At 41.4% G+C, this 25,548-nt stretch overlaps 1 protein-coding gene across 2 annotated transcripts in view; it reads left to right on the forward strand.

Moving 5' to 3' along the window:
* The first annotated feature begins 945 nt into the window (after window positions 1-945).
* The window catches only part of UNC5D (unc-5 netrin receptor D), a 167,607-nt gene continuing 143,004 nt past the window's right edge, over window positions 946-25,548 (forward strand). The window contains exon 1 of one of the 2 annotated variants that reach the window (XM_032998334.2): window positions 946-1,215. In XM_032998334.2, the coding sequence (XP_032854225.2) occupies window positions 1,116-1,215 (100 nt within the window). In that variant the 5' untranslated portion in view covers window positions 946-1,115. The remainder of the gene's footprint in view (window positions 1,216-25,548) is intronic. The other variant, XM_032998335.2, reaches the window with a different exon arrangement.

Genomic DNA, 25,548 nt, shown 5'->3' on the forward strand with positions numbered 1-25,548 from the left:
CCTCTGGTAAGATGTCACTAATCCCTGAGAAGTTGTGCCTTGGCTGCGTTCAGGGACAGTCTGTGGAAGAGCCGGTCTCCTTCATGACCAAAAGACCTCTGGCAACTTATTTCTGACGCAAGTGGAACCCGTGTTTTCTAGTTTCTTATTGATCAAATCTACTCAGAGTAGAGCAGCAGCACTTTCACTTGAGCAAACTGGTGATTTTTTTGGCCTTATAATTTGCTTGGATATCTGTTGTGCTTCCTTATCAGGTATATAGTAAAAATATTTATAGGCAATTAGAAAGGGGGAAGGGAGAATGAAACAGTGACACTCCTGGCAAGAAAAAGAATTTTTGATCACAGAACCGTGCAATATTAATAAAGATGGCACAAACTGTGTTTGCTTTGGGGGTTGGGGGATGGCCGCTGTAGTATTTGCCTCATGCTCTTGTTAACAGCAGTTCTCGTTTTTCCAGGGTTTGCGCCCAAAGGTGCGAATGTCACGGGCTGAGGGGACAAGGGGCTGGAGAGCGGCTGCGGGGGAGCCGCGGCCCCGGGTCACACCGCGCCCTGTGCTCCCGCCTCTGCTCCCAGGCAGACGGGGAAGATTATTATTATTATAATTATTATTGTTATTTTTATATATATATATATATATATTTTGGTTTTTCCTCCCTCTCTCATGGCTCGGATGGGGGCGGGGCGTCTGCCCGGCCCCTTATCACGAGTGGGCGGCTGTGGGGGGGCTCCAGCCCCCGGGGTGTGTGTGTGTGTGGGGGGGGGTGTGCCCGGCGGCCCTGCCCCCCCCCCGCCCTCGCGCGGTGGCAGCGCCCGCCCAGCGCGCGCCTAATTGGCTGCGGGGGGAGGGGCGGCTCATTAGGGCTGCGGGCGCGCGCCGCGGCTCGCTGGTCGGCGGAGCGCGGAGAGGCGCGGAGCAGCGCGGAGCGAGCTGCTGCCCGGCCGGGCGCGGGGCGCCTCCCCGCTCCGGGGAGCAGTGGGGCCGGGGGGGCGGGGGGAGAGGGGGAAACAGCAAAAAAAAAAAAAAGGGGAATTCTCCTGCTTGAGCTCGACTCCGGAGGGACCGCGAGGAGATTTGCATCCCTTTCTCCGCGCGGGAGTTGCGGGGACAGCATGGGCGGAGGGGCCGCGGGGAGCAGCCGCCCCCTGCGCCCGGAGCGGCGGCGGCTGCTGCTGGTGCTGTCGCTGTGCAGCTGGGCGGCTGCCCTGCGAGGTAAGCGGGGAGGGGGCCGGGCACCCCCCGGGGCCGGGCACCCCCCGGGGCCGGGCACCCCCGCAGCTCCAAGTTTGGAGCGGGAGCACCGCGCTTGGGGGGTGGTGTGTGTGTGTGTCCCACCGGTTGCTCCTTGCGCCGGGACGAGCGTGGGTTGGGGGCGGGGGGTGGGGTGGGGAGCAGCCCCCTCACCCCCGGGTGTGCGCGGGTGCGCTCACGGCAGGGACTGCGGGCACCCCCGCCGGAAAAACAACACCCACCCCGGCCCCCGCGGGGAGAGGGAAGGGGAGACGCGGGAGCGTTGCGGCGGAGCGGGGGGAACGCAGCGCCCGGCTCCTGCCTCCGCGGGCGCCCGGCGTGCGCGCAGCGCGCCCGCGGAACGTCCGCGGCAGCCCCGGCCACCCGCCGGGCTGGCCCCGCATGGCGCGGTTCGGGGCTGGGGGGAGGCAGTGACCCCCTCTGGCAGGGAGAACCCGCTCACCTGGGCAGCCTGCCTGGGGCCGGCTGCGCGCACACGCGAGGGCATGTGTTTTTAGGTACGTGTAAGGTGGATATTTGAGATGCTTGGAGTCTTTATTTTTTTTTTTTTAAAAAAAAAAAGTTTTTCCTGGTAAATGACTTGAGTGAAATAATCTCTTCAGGGCACATAGCCAGAGGATGTCAACAACTCCGCATCGTCTGGCATCCCTGACACCTTGGCTGGTATATCTGGACTTCTCAAAGTACTGAAAGTGCCAGGGAAGAAGGGGGCTGGGGGTAATCTAGTGCTGCGTTACCCTTTTGGGAGAAAGGTGCCTGCTGTTGATAAGACATAGTTTCTGTATTTAGAGTCTGTAATGGTATGTTTGTTACAGATGGCGTATTTTTATAGAACAGAGTAATCAGGCTTTGTAGATCATAAAAGATTCCTCTCACTGTTTTGACACTAGTCCCGCTGTGGAGGTCTCTCTTGGCATGCCTATTGTGTCTGTGCTTCGATTTGCTTTGGTATGTACTTTATTGGGTTTGGTCTCTGGGTAGGAAGCCATCCGCAGGTAGATAGCAGATTAGGGCATCTGGCCACCTCCTCTGCTGTGTTCTCTCATTCAAGTCCAGTGACTGGCCCAGCAGAGAGGGAATCTGAGAGGATTTTGTGTAACAGACGAAATAGGGCCCTTTGGGAAAATAATAATACAGAACAGATCAGTGAAATAAATGATGAGGATAGAGTGAAGTCTAGCATGTCTTGATGTTTTTTTTTTTTTCTTTTTGTAATACTTTAATCAAGAAGCATCTGTGACTGCAGAAAAGTGCATGTGTATTTAAAGCAGTGATGCGAGGTGCTTTTTGCCTTTTGTTTTGCACGTCTGGTAGAACACTGGCAGTTCTTGTGCTGCGTGAAGTACCATCAGGATCAGGCCCTGCCACCATCGGAAATTTCACACTGCAAGTCATGCATAGCAGGGTGACTCTTCTGTTGCTGTTAGGAAACAAATTTCAACTATTTAGTTGAAATTTTCCATGCAGGGCATTGCAAGTTCTAGACTGGAGCAGAATTGATTTTGGACAGTGTTCTGAGGAAAAACTGTATTTTTTCATCAGTTTGGTGTCTAGTCTCTCAGTTGTGATGTTGCATAGTGTTTACTTGTAGCTTTGGTTTAAGCAGTTGACCTCAGTTAACAACCCGTTGAGCCCTAAGATGTTAGTTTGGGAAGTTGTTTCAGAGGCAGCTTTTAGACAAACTGTATTCTAGGATCCTATTCTGAATAGGATTAAAGAAGAGTGAAATGATTGTAGATACCCTTCACACAGCATTTTAAATCTGTTGGAATTAATGTACATATATAGCTTTGGGCTTTTATTTTATAGGAAAAATTGCATAGACGCTATGGTAATTTGAAAATGAGAAGAGTGTTGCTAATATTTATTATCTCATTGATGCATTTAAACTAATTTTGGGTTGCATGTATCTGAATAAAGATGTTTATAAAACAGGAACATTAGTATTCTTCTGTGTCTTGATATTAAAGCTGAAGGCTATGTGTTACATGGTGTTTGTAGATCTGAGTACATTTTGTTCTAAATAAGCATTGTTTAGGGATTTTCCTTTTCCAGTAGTGTGGCACTTACTGTACGGCTTGGTAGCCACTGCACATTGCTAGTGATTTTATTATGATAAAATGCTCCGCAAAGCTATCTAATGCAATACGGGCGGCTCTGTGGACAGGGAGCTGTTGAAGCAAATATCTGCTCCTAGTCTGAAAATTTTTATTTTTTTAAAATTTTTTTTTAACATAAAAAGCACTAATAACATGCAGTCCAGAGAGCTGCATATTTAAAGTATTATTCGGCATCTAGGAACCAAGAAGGCAAACCAGCCTCTGGACAGCAGAGCTCTCGGAGAAATAATGCTTGTTTTAGAAAGGTACAAATAACAGATTCCATTGATACTGAAATAAATGTAGTAGTAAAGGCTGGACTGGTGTACAAGCTATTTGTGTCCTGATTGTACTGTTTGTCTTGGATTTAATAATGCCCTTGTGCAAATTAAATGAGCCTCCATTTATTTCATTAGAAGCGTGCTAGAATTTCATTCATGTTTCTGAGAATTCTGTCCATATTTGCAAAGTACTTCACTGTCACCAGTTCAGAGCTGTGCAAGAGCGATCACGGGTGCTTTATTTGAGGGATGTTGTTGATTTGCTTTGGCCAGCTCTGCTTCAGAGTTTGCACTGAATTAGCAGAGTAGGGAGGTCTATTAGCTGTCCTGATTTCTACATCCAAAAGGAAGTACATTATTTCTGTTGCTTTAGAAAGACTGTCTCAAGTTCTCTTTCTCTGTTCTTGATACCCTGCTGAGAGTAAAGCTGTTTGATTATTTCTAAGTACATTCAACAGTTTATTATTTGAAATATTTCTGACATGCCAGCCCCAACTGAATACACACTGTGTCAGCATATTGATTTATTTGATCTTGAAGTATGCATCTTATTAATATCTCAGCTAGGTGTAGACTTGAACTATTTGTAATGAGTGATACAGGAGTAAATGAAAATACAGGCAAGACACGGGTGGTGTAGGAATCTCTTGTGTGACTTTGTTCAAGTCACTCTGTTGAGATAATGTTTATTTTTGTTTTGTTAGGACAAAGCATTCATTAAAATAACAAACCACGTGCTCCGCTTTAAACCGTCCTTCCGCTCACCCTGTAGTGTGTAGTTGTCTTATGTCGATTTCTCTGTCAGTGTTTATATTAAACTTAGTAACTGCTCAGAAAATTAACTCCTTTACTGGTGAGTTTGTTTATTAAATAGTTTATTATCTTTCTCAGATCTTAGCAGTGATACAGGCTCAGTTTGCCCATGGTATAGCTTTGCTTTTGCTTTCATAGGTAGAGAAGCTAAGGTCTCAAGAGAGAGTGATTAATTTCTCCAAAACTACAGGAAATTTGGGGGCTCTGAAGAACAGGATTTCAAAACTGGGTTCAGTTTTGGAACTCCTAGAGTATCTGTGTGTGTCTTCCTTTTTTTAAGTCATTGTCAAGTTTTGTTAAGGCTTCTATTTAGTCCTGTTTTTTTTTCTCCATTTATTACCGTCCTTGTAATTTGTTGTAGCATAGTTTGTGGGATAATTCAGAGAAAGAGTGGGAAAGTCTCAACATTCCTGTTGAGTACAAGACTGACTTCGGACATGTCAGTGCTCTAGTTTTGTCTGTTATAGGGCATTAATCCTCATGAGGATTGTTTTAATTTGCACTCTGATAATACTTGAGTATATTACTGCTTTGCACAGACCATGCTGTGAATTTCTGGACCACCCCAGATCAGAATGGCAGTAAGTTTTCCTTGTGGTACTCAAACAGTAAACCTGAAGAGCTGTGTGTATGATCCTGTGCTGGAAGCGAGGTGTGCACAGCCTCCATCATGCACTTTCTTTCTAATACATGCATCCCAGTGAAAATATTTAATTTTTGGAAAGACAGGGTAACTCTGCCCTTTAAGGTAGTGTGTGGCAGGGGTGTTTTTTCTTGGCTCATCCTTCGTACACATGTACTTGTTAATGCATGTGCTCAAGATATGTGTAATTTCTGTCTCTTCAGATGTAGAGAATAAAGCTTGATCTGTACAGGGGTGAAATGAGCTTTCCATGCTTTGAAAAATTTTCTCCATCATCGTACAGTAAGAGGACTTTGTATCAAGATGCATTTTCACCAGGGCAGAATAGAAGCTGATCTGATGATATTTCCACAGTGAATTACAGAAGGCAAACACAAATAGTATGATATATGCTAGAATGGAAAATTACTTATGGTGGAAAGGTTTCCTCAGGGTCACTTGATGTATCTTTCTTGTATTTTTAGTCCTGCTTTCTGGTGAAAGGTGGAGTCTGAGAAAGAGAGCAGAATTTTAACACCAGAGGCTGCTGTTTCAGTTGTTTTTGGATGCTGCTGCTGTTGCAGTGAAGCAGATGGTCAGATTCATTTCTATAAAATAGAAAAACATTTCATTTTCTATTTATACTTTCAAAGAACTTTAATAGTCGTGTTGTATCATGTGGCCTTAGCTTAGACATGAGTATTTGTGAGTATGAAATATTTTATGCTCCATCGTCTGCCATTAGAGATCAATAAACCACATTTTAGAGCATCTTGCAAGCAGGTATTAGAAGCTGCTGCCACCACGTACAAGCCTAAGTAATTGGAACCTTGTCACGTACCTGCGTAATTGTGATCAATGGTGTTTTCGGCCATCTTCCCCTCCCCACCCACCCTTCTGTGGCCTTTTTTAACACCTTTCAGAAATGTTGTTAATAAACTGTTATTGTAGGCTCTTGGTTGGTGGAGCCCAGTTACCTGCCCAATCCTGTGTAGTGCCAGATGCTTTGTAGGAACTTCCATGCAGGGGATGTGGGAGGGCAATTGCACTTAGATGTGATGTTGCCTAATGAACATTCTGCTGGCGACTGCTGTAGGTATTTTTGTCTGGGTTTTGCCTGTTTCTCTTTTGAATTTTAAAAAGTTGCAGACCTCAGTGAAGCCCAGCTGCACGGAGTTCATTTATTTCCATTTAGGTTAAAAATATTTTCTTTAGGAAGCTTAGTATGGTTTGAATTTACTCAGCAATTAGCTTGCTTTTGGATTACTGAAGAGGATGAATAGGCGGTATCTAATTAATTTGCTTATACAAGGTATTCTTTATGCAATACTGTATCTGTATTGAGGTTGAACAATGACAAATTATCATGGTTTCTCAGACAACAATATGTATGTGAGATTACATGCATGCATCTTAAATGTAATTTCAGCATTTAGCTATCCTAGTCTTTCTATATTTCACCTAAAAAAAAAAAAAAAAGAGATGTTACCATACATATTTGAAAATCCTACTGTGGACATCTCATTGGAAACCTCTTCTTAAAGTGTCATGGGAGGAGAAAAACAGAAGCAGCCAGTGGGCTTAATTTCTAGATAACAATGTTCTGAAGAGTTTTAAAAAACTACAGACCTATTGCAAGCAATCGAGAGGAGAAGCTGCCCGAGTCCGGCGAGTTCCGATGGAATAGCAGTGCAAAATGAGAAGTCCTAACGTTAATTGCTCGCTCTGCATCCAGCTGATGCTGCTGTCTGATGGGAAGCTGGCCTGGGAGGTGGCTCAGCGGAGAGGCCAAACACGCGCTCCGCGTCCCGTGTTTCACAGAAAAAAAAACCTTTAGCAGAGGCTCTGCCCTTCGCAGGCCTGTCAGGCAACTCTGCAAGGCGGAGGTGACCCGCAGCCGCGGCGTCCACCGGCTGGATGCTCCAGACCAGTTCTCTGCCCTGCCCGCACTGTATAACCCCAGTCATTCCCCGGGCTGTGGCTGGGCTCCCTGCCTGGGGAGCTTGGGTGTTGAAGGCTGGGCTGGGGCTGGGCTGCACCACCAAGGTCTGAGCTTTGGCCCCAGCTCCAGCGCTGGCCCCTGGCCCTGGAGGAGGTGGCTCCGTGGTGGCGGGTGGCCCTTCCTGCCCCAGTACAGGAGCTGAGGGGTCGAGTGGAGTGGTAAAGGGCTGCTCTACTTTGAAGGTCCCATGGGCGCTTGGACACTAGGAATGCTGTAATAAAAGGGTGGAATGGATCTGTAGGTAAAGCTTATTAAATGCGTCTGAAAAAAAGTAATCAAAATGAATGCAAATAGTGCAGCTGAGCTCTTTTTTTGTTTCATCATATCCATGCCTGTTTTAAAGAAGCAATAGGAACAACAGTAGAAAAACTTTCAAAAAAGTTGCTTCTGACTTTTTCCAGGAGACCTGCTTTTTGCCTGTATGCTGAAAGAAGAATTAAAATAACATTTAACATGCTTTTATGGCTAACTTGTGTTGAATGTCAAAAAGCGTTTTGAAAAAATCTGCTCCTGGCTGATGAGAGTTTCATTTGTAGAAGGATAAACCAAAATATTCTGGGTTTTGTTCTGTGTATGTTTTAGTACTCTTTGACTCACTGCACAGATAACTGAAATACCACTGAAGGTTGCTCATCTGTAAATGGTTAAGAGAAGTGCTGTATTGCTTGTCTCCTGGTTGGATATGCTTTATTTTGTTTCAGTAGAAAGTGCTTTTGTGGATCTAAAACTTTTCTTCTGTGAACATTTCTGCATGCAGAATTTAATTACTTGAATCCTGGCAGACAATGAACATAAAAAGAACAAACATGGAGATTTCTTATAAACTGTGAACAGTTATTCACAAAATTGCTTCTACGCTTATACCATTCCTAATAATAAATTGCATTACAGAAAACGAAATTTGCTCTATTAATTGAATTCAACCTTTGATATAAAACCATATCTGATTTGCAGTTCAACAGATGTGTCTGTGACTTTTATGGTGACAGATGCTTCAGGTTAGCTGTGTTCTAGGCCAGATTTAAAACCCCTAAAGATCTGTGGTAAGCCATTACCCTTTGAAATATTAATTTCAACTTTCAATTCAGGAGGTATTTGCTGCTGATGATATATTGTAAGGTATTTACTGCTGCTGACATAAATAAGGCTAGTTTTCAGTTGGAACTTTTTGGTTTGTATCTTTTAACTCGGCTGCAAAGGACGTGGACTGTTTGGAATAAAAAAGTAATGTTGGGTAGCAGTTAACAACAGTTTGCCTGTCAAAGCTCTGTGCTGCAGATCAATAATGAATGTGGTGGACGCACTGGAAGACACTAGGTGGTGCATGGATTTAATGCACGTCATTCCTCTGCAGCACCAGGTCCTAACTGAAGGCTTCCAGATGAAGTTCTGCATGTTGTTATTCACATCACGTAATTCTCAGAGCTAAGTAATTTTGAAAAATATAGATTTGTTAAAATAGCTTTCTAGTTCTGGAATTTAATTATTTTTCCTGGATAACTATGCATTTTTAGAGATTTCGAGCCTCCTTATATGGTTCATAGGCAAATGATCAGTAATTTCTCTTTTATAAAAAGAGTGAAAGTAGCTGACAAGTGTTCCAGTGATAAATATAGCAGTGCAAAACCTCCTTACGTATCATTGTAAACTGTAGAATCCTGATAGAATCAGCAGGTCAGATCTGTAGATCCCAAATTGAGTAACTTGGTGCATCTTAAGCTAAGATGGAGCAACACGAGGTGAGACGCTGGAGATCTGTCTTGTTTTCCTGCCTGCTGTGTCCATTCCGATTTTTGCTAGGTTGGGGGTTTTGGGACCTATAAGCTAGAAATAATGTATGATACAAGGCCTGGTATACATTATTTATTTCTGAATGAAGGCAAACATCTCAAAATTTATTGTAAAGGACTATGCAGTAAATAATTTTGTATAATGAAAAGTTGCCAGGTTTCAACATTTAATTTTGATCAGCAGAAGTATGAAACTAGCCTTTTTGAAAGGTGCTGTGAATAAAATCCCAGGAAGGTCCCTGTTACTAGAACAATAAGTGATCTTATAACCAGGACTTTCCCGTAGAGCACAGGATCTGTATGTGAGTTTGAGCCTGTCTGGCAGCTGCATCTGGGCCCGAGCAGCATTGCTGTACGATGTTTTGCTGCTGCTGAAGCGCGGTGGTTTGTCGAAGGGGGAAGAAAGAGGGGTTGTGTGGAGCTTTCAGGCTGCTCCGTTACTGGAGATGCGCCAGCCTGACTGACACTGGGAGCAAAAGGTTGGCAGTTTATGTAATTATTATAGGGGAAACATATTTATTCATTCATTCTTGTTGTCAGTCCAGCTTTTTAGGCTTTTCCTAAATAGAAAGCAAATTCCGTAATACTAATTTAGTTTCTAATAAATGGTGGTAGTATGTTAAAAGTGGAAAGAAGTTAGTCCCTTCCAGTTGTCATTTGGCTAACATAGCTTATAGTTGTATTGAATACCCAGAGGCATTCCATTAATACCGAATTTGCCAGAGTAACAGCAAAACTCCTTCTACTCCCACTATAATATTAAAAATGTAGGACTTATTTTGTGTCAAATGAGCTAACAAAATAAAAGATGAATTTAAAGTATTTAATCTGTCAGCATCAATGAATCTAAGAGGATTATCATCCCATTACGGCTAATAGATTTTTTCCAAAGATAACTTTGCTGCTTGACTTGCCTATTTTTATGAAAATTGTTACAGATCTAATTTAGACTACAATTTAAATATTCCTGCTCTGTTTTGATTGAATCTGGGAGGTAGTAATGTGGTACTTGGTTTATGTCAAGCTGGATAACTTTGCTTCAATCACTTGAAGCCAAGCTCTCATTCTTGCATCTTTAATTCTTCACTAAGATTGTGTAGTGTTTTCTGTTTTGAGTTATACTAAGTCTGACTTAACAGTTGAAGCTTGAGAGCTGTAATTTAACAAGTGACCTGCCAACCTCTCCTTGCTTCCTTCCTGAGGAATTAGTGAGAGGTTGGCATAGCAAGAATAAAAATCAGGGTTACCCTTATGATGGGTATCATCCTACTTTGTAAAATGACTAGGAAAAAGGCCCTCAAGATTGGGGTTCATATCTTCTGTGCCATCATAACTTTGTCTGGGTCTTGGAGTGGGCAGTGATGTGTTAAGTTTCTTTGAGGTAAACAGGTATAACGTCATTTGATGTGTTAAAGAAATAGAATGGGGACACCTGTACCTTCCTTCCACTTCCCCAAACAAACTCAGTGGAGGAGGGAGAAGAGTACATAGTAGGTGGAGGAGCTTCCTGATTTTGGACAGAGCCTGGGCTATAGCTTTTGACTTAAATAACTGTAATAATGGCCTCAGAAAGGTCTTGAGGTTTAGCAATTAGAGGTACTGTAGTAAAGGGAAAACGCATGGTGATAGATGTTAGTTCCAGCAAATAAATTCCCACACTCACATTGCATGCTGAATTTTTCACCAAAAGGCTATCACAAGACTGCAGCATCCGTGATATTTCATGAAGTTGTATCTGAAAATTAAGAAGCTTGTAGTGATGCTAACCACCAGTGAGTGGTCGCGAGGCACTGCTACTGTTTGATTAGTGAAATTATCTTAGCCACATCTGGGTGGGCTGGTGCTCCCATTGAATTTAGAATGTAGCAGATCCTTAGTCCTTTCAGAAGACAGGCCAGAGATACATGTAAATGAAGACTGCATCAACCTCTTACAGCTGTAATCAGCTCCCGAATTAGCATTGCAGGGCTGTAGCTTGTGATGTCAGACTGAATTACACGGATATCGAAACGCCACGGTGTACTTCAAAACCTGTTTGAATTCTGTGAATAATTTAAGGACTTTGTTTCCAATATTATTTAGTGCTTTTCTCTAGTTTGCTCTTTCTAATCACCAGAGGTTTCTTTGGATGAATACATTAAATGCAGGAAGGGTGATAAGTGTAAGAGTAAGACCCCTTCACAGGTCCAGCAGTGATAGCATACCACCCTGAGAGGGGGGACGACTAGGAAAACACTGCAAATGGTGACCACAGTATTCTGAGCTCTCATCGCCTCTTGCTTTGATGTAAGGTTGTGTCTGTAACTAAGTGACATTTCTGGCTGGTTTTGCCATTTCCAGCAGAGCAGCTTCAGCAGTCATGAGCCGATTTGTGTGTTTGTGTTTGAAATACAGCCATGCTCTTTAGCACTTTTACCCCTTGAAGATATGAAAGCACTCAAGAGATTTCATGTTTTTTCAAAGGGCAGGAGCAATGTTAGTGAAGGGGAGGGGTACAGAAAACGGACTGTTCTACCTCTATATTTTTTGAGAGTGCTGTTACTGAAATACTCTCTGTAAATGTTGTCCAGCATCTTCTAGTTGAATGAAGGGGGTAGTGGAGATGAAAGGTGAAGGAGCTTCTTTCTGCTGACCGAATGTTATTACTTGTCTTGAACACGCAATGTGTAGACCATTTTCTGTTTCTCTTAGTGATTTGCTTCATGAAAAAGATAAAATAAGACTAATGGTTTGGAGCTAAATTGGAGTCCTGCTGCTGCCTGCTGTGGTGGTGGCTGGCCAGCCTACAGCCCCCATGAATGAAATCGTAGCCATTAAGAACCTGGCAGAACTACGCTCGAGAGATTTTTGTGCTTTTGGACTGTCAGTTGTAGTTACAGTCTCCTCAGTGCTGTAAGGGCAGGCGGGCCTGTCGGGATGGGGACAAGAACAGCCCCTCGGAGGTCCCGCTGGGTTCGGCTGTACTGCGCCTGCCGCAGTCGCGCGACCCCCAGCGCTCCCTCGTCCTGGCCTGCCCCGCTTCGCCTCTGATCTTGGTTCATATACTTAACCCTTACTTTCTTTGCAAGAATACACAATAAAAACCTACAAAAGGCTAACAGCTCCCACAAAGAAGTTTTTAGCTTTTTTTTTTTTTTTTAAACGCTTTAGAAGATCTGTTTCTAAAATGCTTTATCAAAGGTATAAAATGTTTTATAGGGGATCAAGGTATTTTTCATACTTGATAGACAGGAGGGACCTTCATTAATCCAAGAGTTGTTACGGAGGTGGGGGAATGATTGCTTATTTTTTTTCAGTGTGGAAATAAACATCTAGAAATAAACTACTTGTGGTTTTGCTTTTTGTTGCTGTTATTGTGTTGGGGTTTTTTTAGGCTGGCCGGTCAGAGAATGACGTGTCACGTGTCCAGCCAAAACTGGCTTGTACACATAGGACTACAGTTGGCTGCCCTGTGGGTCTTTTTGCCATGTCACGCAGAAGGAAAACAGAAAGGGAAGAAATGTCTTTTGACTGGGCCCCAAATGAGACATGTAGCAATAAGCTTTGATTAAAAAAACAAACAAACAAACAAAAAAAAAAAAACAAAGGGAAGTCTGCTTGAAGTTGGCTTCTGATGACTTTAGATGGGACTGGTCTTTGCGTAGGTACTTGTGTAAGAGGCATTCCACCTGAAAAGGCATCTGAAAATTTGGGAGAGCAAAAAGCTCCGCTGTTGCTACAGTAACTTAGTGATACTTGTTCTGATTTGGACTCGAGTGTCCTGGGAGTAAGCTGTATTTCTTTGTGGTGAAGGCTCACTATTAAGATCGAGCTGGTGATGATGCATGGTAATGGCTTGTAGCACTTCTCAAGAGCTAGCCTGACCCAGCAGGCTGCTTAAAATTCATGTATGGTATCAGCTGTGGAGCAATGTCTGAAACCCATAAAGAGAGCTGCAGTATTCTAATTTATTGCCAGTACCTCATTTATGCCCACTGAACTATTCAGATCTTTCCACTGTTGATTATTCTTTTCTGCAGTTATGTTGGATGGCGAAGAGGGAGAACAAAAATTCCTTTTCCACACAACCATGTTACTATACTAGCACGTTACTACTTATAAGCAACTTCTTAAAATAGGTGTCTCTAATAAGGTGATTCAAGAGAAGAGGACCAGTTAATGAAGGGGTGCCAAGTGCATGTGGAATAAATGACTTCTATAAATTATAGACAATAGTTTGTTATAATGAGATCTGCCACAGCTGAGGGCAGTTTGCTTCCATTTTTATATCATTATTTTAGCTTAGTAATGCTAAAGTGCATTCTTGAAAAAGCTTCAAATTGGGCTAGTGAATGTGGTGGGTTTTTTTCTTCTGTGAATGAATTGAGAACATGATGCTGTCTTTAAAAACATTTCAAAATTGATTATCAAGTTTTTTTCTTATTTAACCAACCTCTGTGTAATATTTCATTAAGTACCTCAACATGTAGTGTTCACCCTCCATCCTTGCTTCATGGAGTTCCTGGTAGCATCTATGACTTTCAGATTTCCAATATTTTCAACAAAATGTAGTTGATGTCTAAAAACCTCCAGGTGGAAACACTGTTATTGATTTGTTAGCTGCTTTTTTGTTTGTCTTATAGTGATTTTCTCTTGGTTTAGGCTGAAGATTTTCTTTTCCTTTGCCTATGTGGGATTAAGTTGGATTTCACTTTAAAAAGAGACAGCAGTTAGATAGAGAATGAGGATGAGGAAATAAAATCTATTCCAATAAAATAACCTCCCTTCCTGGGAACAAGCACAGAGCTTGCTTCAAGCCCAAGCTGTTCTTCTTGCACTTCTACTTACTTTAAATCTCCTAGCATTGTGGACAGCAGTAGGAGAAGCCCTCTTCATGGCTGCTTAAAATGCTGTCTCAGTGGTTTAATAAAAACAATTTCATGAAATTCTGCTCAAGCATCTGATACTGCATGTATCATAGCAATAAAACACAGCTATTATTTTTCTTCTTGATAGTGATGTGTGCCTCAAACGGGATGTTACGTGTTGCAATTCCTTGTCCCTCCTCTGTCTCCTTTAATTCAGAAAAAAGCCGATAATTTATATACAGTACCTGAGCTGTTCCCCAGCTGGGTTGAAATATTGATAGAGAATACTTGCAGTGTTACATGTGTGTTGGTTTTGTGAAGGAAGCAGAAGATACTCGTGGCAAGTTGGTTGTTGATCAGGGCAGCTAAGGTTCTGACATTGCTATTTCTAATATATCTGATTTCTGGCTCAGTAGTAGCACAGTGTCTTTGTTGAGCAGATTATGACCAGTCACCTTTGCAACCCTTTTTGTGCCAATTGGCAATATTTACTGCTGTGTAGCTGTCCACAAACAATGTATCTTGATAATTTTTAATACATTTGAAAACAAAGGTATTTGTTTTGATTTACTGCATTGTCTGGAAGAACTTATTCAAAAGTGTAGAGCAAATAGGGTTGATCAAAGCATGGTAGCCTTATTTTTGTTTGGTGGAAGTGCATTATATTGGCTATTGAGTGGCTTTTCTGTAGAACAGACTTGTCACTAGCAAGTGTTAATGAAGATTTAGACTGTTCTGTGAATAGACTTCTGTACAGAGTGTTGGGATGATGCCCTGTATTTATGAAAACAGATTTGACCTCTAGGTTGTCATTAAACTATTTCTGCTGGAGATCATCACATCTCTTGTGTCTATTACTGTTGTAGTAACCCATTCCACTGATTTGGCACTACAAATTTCTGTAGTAAATTGTTTTAATAAAGAGAAGACTGTGACAAGGTGACTATTGAGAGTGTCCTTTTATCATGTCAAGGATCTTTAAGGCTTTAGTTCAGAAACTTAGGTAGGTGTGTTAGTGCTCCTGCAGACACATCCTTGCATATTGGTGCATGGTTTTTGTGGCACGGATTAGAACACCAGAGATCTACCAGATTCACAGTTAAAAGATTATGCAGGCAGGTAGCTGCATGAGTTGCCTAAATCGTTCCTACTTTCAGCTTAGCTGTCAGAGGAGGATATATGGATATTTCTGGAATTCTTCATTTACTGTATGTGACCTCTCAGATGCATCCAAAAAGGTTTGGTTTTCATTAGTGACGTTTGAGACAAGTGAGAATGAAAGTAATTTAATTTACAGTATGGTTACTTACAATGCAGTCTTACTTTTCTTGATCATGTTTGCTTGTTTGTTTGTTTTTGAATGATAGACAAATTTCTTGGTGGATGGAAATGAAAACTTCGTAACTTAAACATGGTCAATACCTCTCAGGTAAATACCAGCCACTGGAGTATAACACCTAACTGTGTATATAAACAGAATTCATCAAGGTAATACATTTGCATTGGCATATTTGGGGTGCAGTAGGAATCTCCAACATGCTTTATTATTTCATTATTCTGTGTGTAGTATCTATAGAAATTGTCAAATTACTTTTTTTAAAGGATCTCTGACACCCTTCCCTTTGTGTAAGATGAGTCAATAAATCCAGAAGTTGTAACTGTCCTACTTGTAGTATTCCTTCTCATAGGCTGTTCATTGTGAGCATGTAAGTTGAATTTAGAGTGTTTGCTACAGTAAGAAACTCGTGAGTTTATAATCAATATTTGCTATCCCTAATTCTGTGTCTCCTTTCCATGCTTGAAGTGATAACTGAGATGCTAATGTGAGAATACACAATCTGCCTCGTCATGTAACAAAATCGGCAGTTAAACTGAAATCCCATTTAGCTTGCTCTTAGCAGACTGCCCTCTTGTAACCTAAAACTCCGCACATCTAGATCTGGTCTGACGTAGCTTTGCTGGTGGTTGGGCTCAGCCAATGAGTAAGACCTTAGACTTCTTTTGATGGGTTGCCTAAAGCTCTTGATCACCCTTTGTGGTTTGTCTTTAATAGGTAGCGATGGTCTAGACTGAACTTTCAGAGAGTGAAATTAATTGCTTGTGCCTTGGCTGCTCCTCTGTTATTCTCCCTTATTTATTAGTAATGTAGGGATGCAGAGAATGAATCTGATGCTGCAGTAGTTGGGGCAAACTGTGCACTTGTTAGGTCAATCCTAAATTTTCATAGAATACTAAGTAGCAAATCCTTATGTTTATAAACAAATATATCTTCTGTACTGGCATAATCTAGGAAGCTACTGAATTAATGAAACACTGAAAGGGCATATGCTGAAGCTGTTCTCTTACTGAGTTTCTTTCTTCCACCACTACTTTTGCAGTAGATGCCTGTAAACTACTTGACTTAGCCTTTGTTTTGAGCACAGCAAAAATGAAGGGACAGGGTGTGTATTCACTTATATTCTTAACAAGTATTCACTTATATTCTAGTTTGTTTGTTTGCATTTATTTTATGGAAGGAGACTCACAAAACATTTGTGGCAGTGTATTCCACATGGCATTCAGAGGGGAGGCTCAGGGGTCAGTTCTCCAGGTTAGACATTGATGGGAAAATGGAAAGCAAGTGTCAAGTGAAAGCAATAGTCACATATTTATAGTGGAAGGAAACACTGTGCACGTTGCTCATCTGTTCTAAAAGGGGGAAACAGGAAAAACCACCACTGTGTTCTTATAGGCCTCTACTTGTAATACACAAGAGAATAAAAAAGAATCAGTTTCCTACAGCCTGTAGATTGCTCCTTGCCTGCATCACACTTTGCCAACTGAAGGGCAGTTGCCAGTTGTGTGTCACAGCGAAGGCTAACGAGCCGAGGTGTGGGGTTTGGATAGTTCTGCCTCCTTCTGCTCATCTCACGCTGGCTCATAACCTGGACTGTCTCACTGCTCACTGGACTCTCCTCCTCTTTTCTCTCTCCATTTATTTGCATCTTTTAAAAATTACCTTGTTATACTTCGAAAAGACAAATTCTAGTGGAGACAAGCTGCAATAGCTGCTGGCTTTCCCATAGGCAGAGTTCCCTGGCTTCCAATTAGCTGCAGAAGAAATCCAGGGAACAGGGAAATAAAAGATGGTATTAATATACTCAGCTGCATGTAATCAAGACCTAAACCACCCCATAACATGCATCAGCTGGGCCTGCAATAACGGTTTTGAATATATTCTGTAGACAGAGGAGGCTATTTATGGTTGTACATGTGACCTAGATTATAATCTTGCTCAATATTGTAGAATATCCTCTCTGTCTTCTACTCCATGAAATCCCAGTGTTGCCCTGGCTTACTAAAGTCTTTCAGGGAGAGCTTGGGTTATGCTCCCAGCTTTTCTTGCTGAGATTTCTTGAGTGCTGCGAAATCTCTTTTGCACACAGTTCATGAACAGGTTTTCTGCTGATTATTATTCTGAGATTTCTTTGAGACATGATTATTTTGCAAATACCTCTTTTGTTATATAAAATTACATGATAACTGCTTGTTACTAATAGTTTTTCCTAATTTTAAATTGTGGGGTGAAGTTGCCCTGTGAAATATTTCAATGCTTTTTCATGTGAATAGAATAATAAAAAAGCTCTGCTGTTCAAATGTCACAACACTTGTACATTATGTTGGATGAGTTGCATTTCTTATCTTTATTAATAGTATTGCCAACCTCGAGGTCTTTCACCTGTGCACCTAGATTTTGTCATATTTCTACCTGTTTCTCTAGGAATGGTTGTTGTCTTTCAAAAAAAAAAAAAAAAAAACCAAAAAACAAACAGCCCCAAAAAACAGTTAAACAAGGTGACTGGCTGCCTCAGTATTCTCAGAATTGACCATTATCACAAAATTGTGGAGAGTTTCTTTATGTCTGATTTTTGACAAACATATTTCTGTATATGCCAATAGGCTTATCAACTGCTCTATATTTATTACAAAACTCTGTTAGTCAGTTGTTATTCACTGTTTGATACTGTTTTAAGTTTTGGAGCAGGGAAGAAAAGAGTCTGAAAGTAATTTCCTTGTTTTACCGGGCTGCTGAGTTATCAATGAGATTTGCATCCTCTGGTTTTCGTCATTAACTCAGCAAGACTGAAGCAGATAGAATATTTTCTTTGACTTACTGCTCCTCATTTTGCGTTTTTGCATACGCATTTTTAATTCTTTCATCTAGGTTTAGAGCATGACTTTGGTTTTGTTGTACATACTAAATCTTGCGCTAATTCCAAAGCGAGTTAATTTGAGTCTGTCGTGATTACCTTTAATTTGATTGTTTATGTATAATGTTTCTTCCAGAAACAGTTTTCCTAGTTTTCATCTTTATTGGAGAGCTTTGGAGAGAATAATTTCCAAAGATATCATAGGGAGGCTACCTGGTAATTTCTTATCCCTTTGATGCAGTATCTTGATCAGCCTTTGTTCTCTGCTGCAGCTCTCTGGATGAGTCTTCCTAAATATTTTTGATAAAGCATTATGTATATGTGACTATGTTTATAAACCATATACAGAAAATATAAATATAAGTATCCTTGTATGTTTTGCATTATGAATGTGTAGTTTGCTGTTTGTTGGTACCGTGAATTCCCAGGTACTGTTCTAGATGGAATTCAGGCTGATGCTGAGTAGGCAGGTAAGGATAGTTTGTATTTTATGATGTGTTCTGAAAGGAATTATTTACAAATATCTACCAAGTTACTACTTTTATCTTCCTAAAAGTAATTCCTTAGAACTGTCTGTTTCCAAAACCTCAGCAGTAGTTAAACTCACAGCGCTGAAGCTGCCAGGCCATGCTCGAGAAGACGCGTTCGCTGTCTGTCCCTACGCAGCTGGTTTGGTGGGGCTGTAAACCTGCCACGAGCTCTGTCCCTCTGGCGCCCCAGCCACGTGGTGTCTTTTTTTTTTTTTATATCCTGTGTGGTCCTACCTAGAGTCACACTCGCCTTCAGAGAGCACCGAGACCTCTGGAGACCCCTCTGAGTCTGGAAGGGCGCTCTTCAGCCGCTGAGCCGCTTGAGCCACACTCTCAGGGTCTCTGTATGTGTAACTTTTGTGCCTGGTCCGGAGAGACACCTTGGAGCTGCTAAGTGTCAAGGTAAACATATCCGATGTGTCTTTTGTCCTCCTTTGACTTATCTTAGCCCCAGAGAGTCTAATATAAATTATATTTTACCAGAAATAATTCTGCACTTCAAAGCAAGCGGAATAGTTGACCTAAATAGATGCCCTTCACCTATGAATATCACTATCAGAGAGTTCTTTCTATCAGTCTGGCCATGAAAGATAAAAAAACACAAAACAGTGCTGGCTTTTACAAAGTTTGAGAAATTCTTAGTGAGACTGTGAGCTAATAAATTACTGCTTATCGGAAGTATGAATGTCATGTCTCAATGTCTGCGTTTTTAAAAGAAACTTCAAAAGAATATCGTTGTCTTACGGATTCCCTAGTTTTTCATAAAAGGCTGGAAAACCACTTTTTAGAACCTTAAACTGCTGTCTTCTCTCAAATCTGTCTTGACAACTGTTTAATGGTATTATCATCACAAATGGTCTTCACCAATGTTGGAGACATCTGAGCAATTTTAAATGACATTGGAGTTCATGTAGACGTTCTGCCTAGAAAGTAGCTAGATTAAAGACTGAGCTCATCTTGTCTGCTATGAGCTGTGATATATCCAGTGTAGAAAATGGGAGCGTTATAGGCCAGAAACTGAAGAGTGTGAGGTGAAAACAGTACTAAAGACTAGCAAGTTGGGGGTATGGCTACTCAGGTTAAGGCATGAATGTATTAGCCAGGAGCCTGGGTTCAGTTTCTCATCAACCTTCTGACTGGCATAATTCCCGTGATTGTGCACAATGAACCTCTGGCTTCCTCATTTCAAGCTCTTGACTAAGGATTTCAGTGTTTGTGAGATGGGGGGAAAAAAAAGAAAACACAGAACTTACTAAAGTGGTGTTATTGAAATCATTCCATCTCTTGGGCAACGGCTTTCTATGTGACTTGGTGTCGGTTGTGAGCAACACGTGCGATGCTCAGTTGGCGGTTGTGTGGACTTCAGGAATGTGTGCGTGGTGAGGAGGTGCTGGGTACGCTGTCCAGCGCCGTGATGAGCACCGAGTGATGTGTTTTTGTAGGTTTTGCTCTGAACTGGTTTCATTTTCAAATGACTTTGCAAGCTTTAGGCCTGACATGTTCCAGAAAGGACAATATGTGAAAGGTTTTAGGCTGTTTAATAGCTGTCCAGATCAGGTATTTTTGTAATAGTGTTGTTTCAGAATTTTATTGAATAGCTTTAAATTGCTAAACAATTCTGCATCTGTAAGTGGTTATCCCTTGCTAAAAAATGAAATAAAATAAAATAAAAAACCAGAACCTGTAGAATGTTATAATCTTACTTAAATATGTTACTTTCCAAACAAATCCACTTCAGAAGTCTTTATGCTTAAGTGTCCTGGCACTGAATGTGCCATGGGCTTTCTCTCTGGAAGCTATCCCTGTGATCCTCCAACTGCCCCTAGACTTTAGCATTCTCAGATGCCAACGTGTTGTACAAACCTGTCCATTTAACTCTGATTTTTCTCTGTTTAATGAATAGGCAGGAGACTTTCTGTTGTTTTGAAGGTCAGGTGTTGCGGATCACCTTTACAACCTCACCTCTGTGAGAGCCCCTCTCTGTTCAGAATGGTGGTGTGAAGTCTGATGATGCTTTTGGGAAGGGAATTGCTCGAAGTCTCATTTGTGACCCAAATGCACGAGACTCGCACTACAGCCTTTGGTTTTGTTTTTTTCTTTAAGGTGAAGATACCTTAGTGAATGCATTTGTTAAATGTTTCTAACTGATCAAGGATTGTGTACTCGTAACAGTGAAGTGTGGTGTACTGTCATTGTAATGTGAATTTTATGCCTTTACAGGATCCAAAGTCCCGTCTTTGGCTGCCTTGTTAGTTGCCACTGTTGATGATGTTTTCTGAGAGGTAGAGCTGGGTGCTTCCAATTGCTAAAACATAGACGACAGACAAATGGTCAGCGAAATAACTTTTCTTCTTTTTGTAATAAACAATAGTCTCTCAGACTTTATTAGTAGCATGTGATGTCCGTCCTTGTCATCGTTCTCTTTGTCTTTCTCACACTAAAACTGAAGGATATTAGTTTGCCTTTCTCAAGGGAGGGGCAGTGATGTACTCATGAGGAGGCCTGGTTTACAAAGCTTGTGAAATCCAGAGGAAATCCTTTGATTGGCAGGGAAAATTGCCACAGACTTGACTTTGCATGCTGCAGCCTCGCCAGAGATTTGCTTTGATGCTGCCTTGTTTCCTGCTAATATAAAAACAAAAGTTGCTGCATTCCCAATTACTACTTTATCTGTTGTAAACATGGTCCCTGGGGAAGGCGCTTACTTGGAAATGATTTGCATGTTTGACAGCAGGTTCTTTTCCCTGTGTTAAAAATGTAGGGCAGTGTCTGTCAGTAATAGAGACCCTCTCTTCATTTTTCCTTCGTTCTGTGGGTGGATAATTATATTTGCAGGCCCAAAGAAAAAATCTGCTGTCATGCAGACTATATTCATTAATTTTGTAATAACTTAATCTGTGTCAAGGAACATAAAATGGATCAAAACCTAAATGAGAATGACTTTTTAAATAATAAAATACTGGCATGCAGCTAAGCTTCAATGCATTATCATTCAGACTTGAGAAGCCGTTAAAGTTGGAATGTTGCAATGCATCTCAAAGGAACCATTATTAGTTTAATATGTTAAATTGCATTAAAATTAAAGTATAAAAATAGCCTCTCCTAAATTACATCTGCAGCATGTGACTTCTCAAGCCTATTTACTTTTTTTTTTTTTTTTTTCCATCCTGCTAAAGTTATGACTGAGAATGTTATAAGCTTTTCTATTATATATATGGTGAAAACCAATTAGCCTTGCAGTGCTGGGCCTAGAAGCCTGCTGATGCAACGTGCTCAGTCACGAAGGGAAGGAGGTTATTCGAGTCGTTTGCAAGAGGCTCCTCTGGAAGCGGTAGCAGCACTGCGGGCAGTTTCTGAGCGGCTCGGGCCCTGTCTCCCCCGGGCTCCCCAGGTGCAGGGGCTGCCCCGTGGGTGCTCCTGGGGAGCGGGGGAACCAGCGCTGGGGGCGGTGGGACCACCCCTGCGGGAGAAGGGACCCGGTGGAAGGAGGGTTGGCTGGGGCCGGGGGCACAGCCGCGGGGAGAGCCCGCGTACCCGAAATACCCCCCCTTGCTAGGGGGATGGCTGTGTAGGGCAACAGCCACTTGCAACAACTGTCAGTTGAACCATCAGTTGTTTTTACCCTCCTACCGCAGATTCTCCTTGCTTGGATATTGCCTTGTTGTGGGTGGGTTGGGGGGGGAGGGGGGGCGGTTGGTTTGTTGTTGTTGGTTTTGGTTTTGTAACATCTAATTCACTAGGGAATGATCATGGGCTTTGTACACAATCGGAGCAAAGATTCTGGCATCGTTATTCTTTGTCTTAAACTTCGGAATTTATGGAAGCAGCCATTACCGCTATAAAGAGGACTAGAGGTAATGCCTTCCCCTTTATAAAAAAAAAAAAAAAAAAAATATTCACAATATATACCTCAATTAGACCACTTTCCTGTCTTCCTTGTCTACTTTTCTTGGTACATTTTAATTTGCACTGTTGCTGCAAACTAATGGAATAAATCACTCATGGAAAAATTGTTTTTATTTTCTAGATTTGCTCAAAATAAAGATTTCTTGAGCTTTTTAAAGCCAGATTAGGAAGTACAAAAATACCATGTCCCTGTGAAAACTTGATAGGTGACTTTTGGTTAGTAATCCTGGAATTCCACTGGTAAGGTGTAGCTTTCACAGTAAATAGTAAATAGAAACTGGCTTTTGATTTGACAGGAATAGAAAATGGAAAGACAAATCTGAAGGGGGGCAAATACTTCACGTAAATGAAATAAATCAGAGAGCTGAACCTCAGGAGAATTTAAACTAGTACTGTCTGGCTTTTTAAGTATTAACAACATACTGTGGGTTTAGTGGCTCTGATCACCTTAACAAAGTAAATGATAACTTGAATTTTTGTTGCTGTCACTTAAGTCGTTGGCATTTGTACCATTTTAGGATATGTAGGAGACAAAGTATTTGGCCAAACTCTCTTTTCTGTGTGAGAATAAATGTTGTTAAAGCTGAGTGTGGATGTCATGTTACAGAACCGATGTGTGAATAGCGCTGTACCTGCGTTTTGTTGTTGCTTTTAAATACTGATTGGTGTAACTCTGTCTCTTAGTGTGTACTTTAATATTTTTAGCAAAATACTATCTGAAGCCAGCTGCTTGGGGATTGGCAGATTAACACAACAAGTAGTGCAGCAGGCTCTTAACTTTATACTTGATTAGCAAACAAACTGCTGAACTTGCAGAGATTTGCATCTCTGTTTTTCTTTCTTCTGTGGACTCTGGTGTATGTGTGCTGCAGACTACTACAGATCAGGTAATCTAAATATATTTGCAAGGAGGCTGGTAATAAAAGTTGGGTTAGCCGCAAGAGGTTTGACAGATGAAAAGTAAAACTTTATTTACAAAATGCTGTGAAGACAGTGATCCTCTGTGGTTAATGATACTCTATATAATTGGCACAATAGTGCTGCTTTACCTGAAGATGATTGATCTTGCATTTTTTTGCATACACTCAGAATAAAATCTCTTCCATATTACTTCTGTAAGTAGTTGATTGGAAGATGGGTTTGGATTTCTGAGTTATGACTCAATGCTGACAATAACATACCGAAGGCTAGAATACAGTGTAAAGGGACCAAAAAATAAGTCATCTTACACTTAATTAGTGCCACAAATCTAATTTAATGCTTTTGTAAAAAACAGAATAGCTTTTGGGTAAACACTGCCCTTCATTTTCCACATAAACATATAAGAACACATATATGTTATGCTTTGAATTATCAGGCAGTATTGACTTACTGTCAAAGATAAAAACATTGGTGATGTGGGGGAAGAGCTCCAGGAATTTTTATTTAGAACATTCCAAACCATGTTCCCAATTAATCTGCTTGTTCCCAGAGTTCTCCTGAAGTCCATACAATTAGAATTTCCTGTCTTGACTGCAGCAGAAGACTGTGTGTTTGCAGTATCCAACACATGCTTAAATGGGATTACAGAAGTTAAGGGAATTGGGTATCTCTTCCTTCGTTGCTAGGTCAGCTAAATAAGTGTAGCTTGGATTTGCAGTCGTCAGAAGTAATGCTCATGGGAATTAGCAGCTTTAGTTCAGTGCCTAGGGAACAGCTGACCTTGCTGGAAGCCTTCATATGAGCTGTATTGATCTGGACCTTTGCCACTTTTCCCCAAATCATCTGAGACTGAGTCACTGGATATGTCTGTACCATTCTGAGCAGAGTGTATAGCCTACCGAGCAGCTGAGTGTGTAGTCTGCATTCTGTTCCTCTTCCATTTGTCAGGTTGTCTCCCGACAGCCTGTGTGAACATACTTGGTAGTAACATGAATGCACCAAACATACCTCAAGGGATTCATTCTCTCTGTGGCCAAGGCCATGCTTGCAAGCCTGAGGGATGGAGAATAGATGAGTTTTGTCCCTTGGGAAGGTTTGAAGCCATGTGTGTGCCCACTAAGACGTGAACTCCTGTCTTAATTCTGATAGCTGTTCACATTTCAGGCAGTTTGGGAGAAGCATTCCTGACTTACAGCACTATTAATAAACAAAACTTTTGATTAAAAGGACTCCGGTCTGTAGCTTCACCACTTGAGAATTCAGTTGTGTTTCTGTATTCTTTCTATACTGCCTCGGGATGATACCTTTCTAGACATTTCACAGTATCTGCCTGTGACTGGCAGTGTATCTTCAGGTAGCTGTGGAATGGGATAACTTGGCAGGAAAAAACCCAGAACCTTGAATTTGCTGGTGGCTCTGTTGCTGTTGCTCAGAATAAAAGGAGAGTCCGACCAACAGAGTGAAGCTTTTTTAATGTAGTTTTAATAAAATCATCAAGAATGTTAACAGTGCTGCTGTCTCACCTCTTGAAATCACTGTTGTGTCTAGTCAGGTACAGTAGTCTGACAGCTGCCTCCTCACTGGCAAGTAGGAAGGTTCAACAATGGACCTTGAAGGTACAAAACCAAGATTCTGCCACTAGAAAATGGTTACAGGTCATTTGTAAACCAGTAAAAGCGGGTAGAAGAGTGCACTTGGCCTTGGCAGTGAATTAGAGAGGCATTTGTTAAAAGAGCATTGTTCTGCTTTTTTTCCATTTAAAGAGTGATTTAATTGCATGTGAATTAAGGTTTTTTTAGATGGATTACTGCTGTCAATGAATTTCATAAACTGTGACCTCTACTCTGCAGCTTCCTCTCAAAGGCTTGCAAAAATATCCAAGCTGCTTAACCATGATGACATAATTGTCAAATACGTAATTGTGCTTTGACTGCCTGTAGCATTTGCTGTCACTTGAAAATGTCAGAAACTACTACTACTGTAGGCTATGCAGTCATTTAAATATCTGTCCGTAGTATATTCTTTGCTTGATGAAAAAACTTCAATGCCTTGTGTACATGCTTTCTGGTGACTAGGGATAATTTTAGATTTCATAAAACATCTACAAAACTTCTGAATAAGCTACAGAGCTCTGAATCATAGGGTGGAATTGGACTTAAAACCCTTTAAAAAGAACTCAGAATAGGACCTGTCATAATATGCAACTAGAAACAAAAATCTGCCAAATGCTCTGAAGTTAGAAGTAATTCATTAGTTTCATCATCTGCATACAAACCATGATGGCGTGTTACCA

Source organism: Tyto alba, unplaced genomic scaffold (assembly GCF_018691265.1).
Source record: "Tyto alba isolate M040663 unplaced genomic scaffold, T.alba_DEE_v4.0 Super-Scaffold_34, whole genome shotgun sequence".
Lineage (NCBI taxonomy): Eukaryota > Metazoa > Chordata > Aves > Strigiformes > Tytonidae > Tyto > Tyto alba.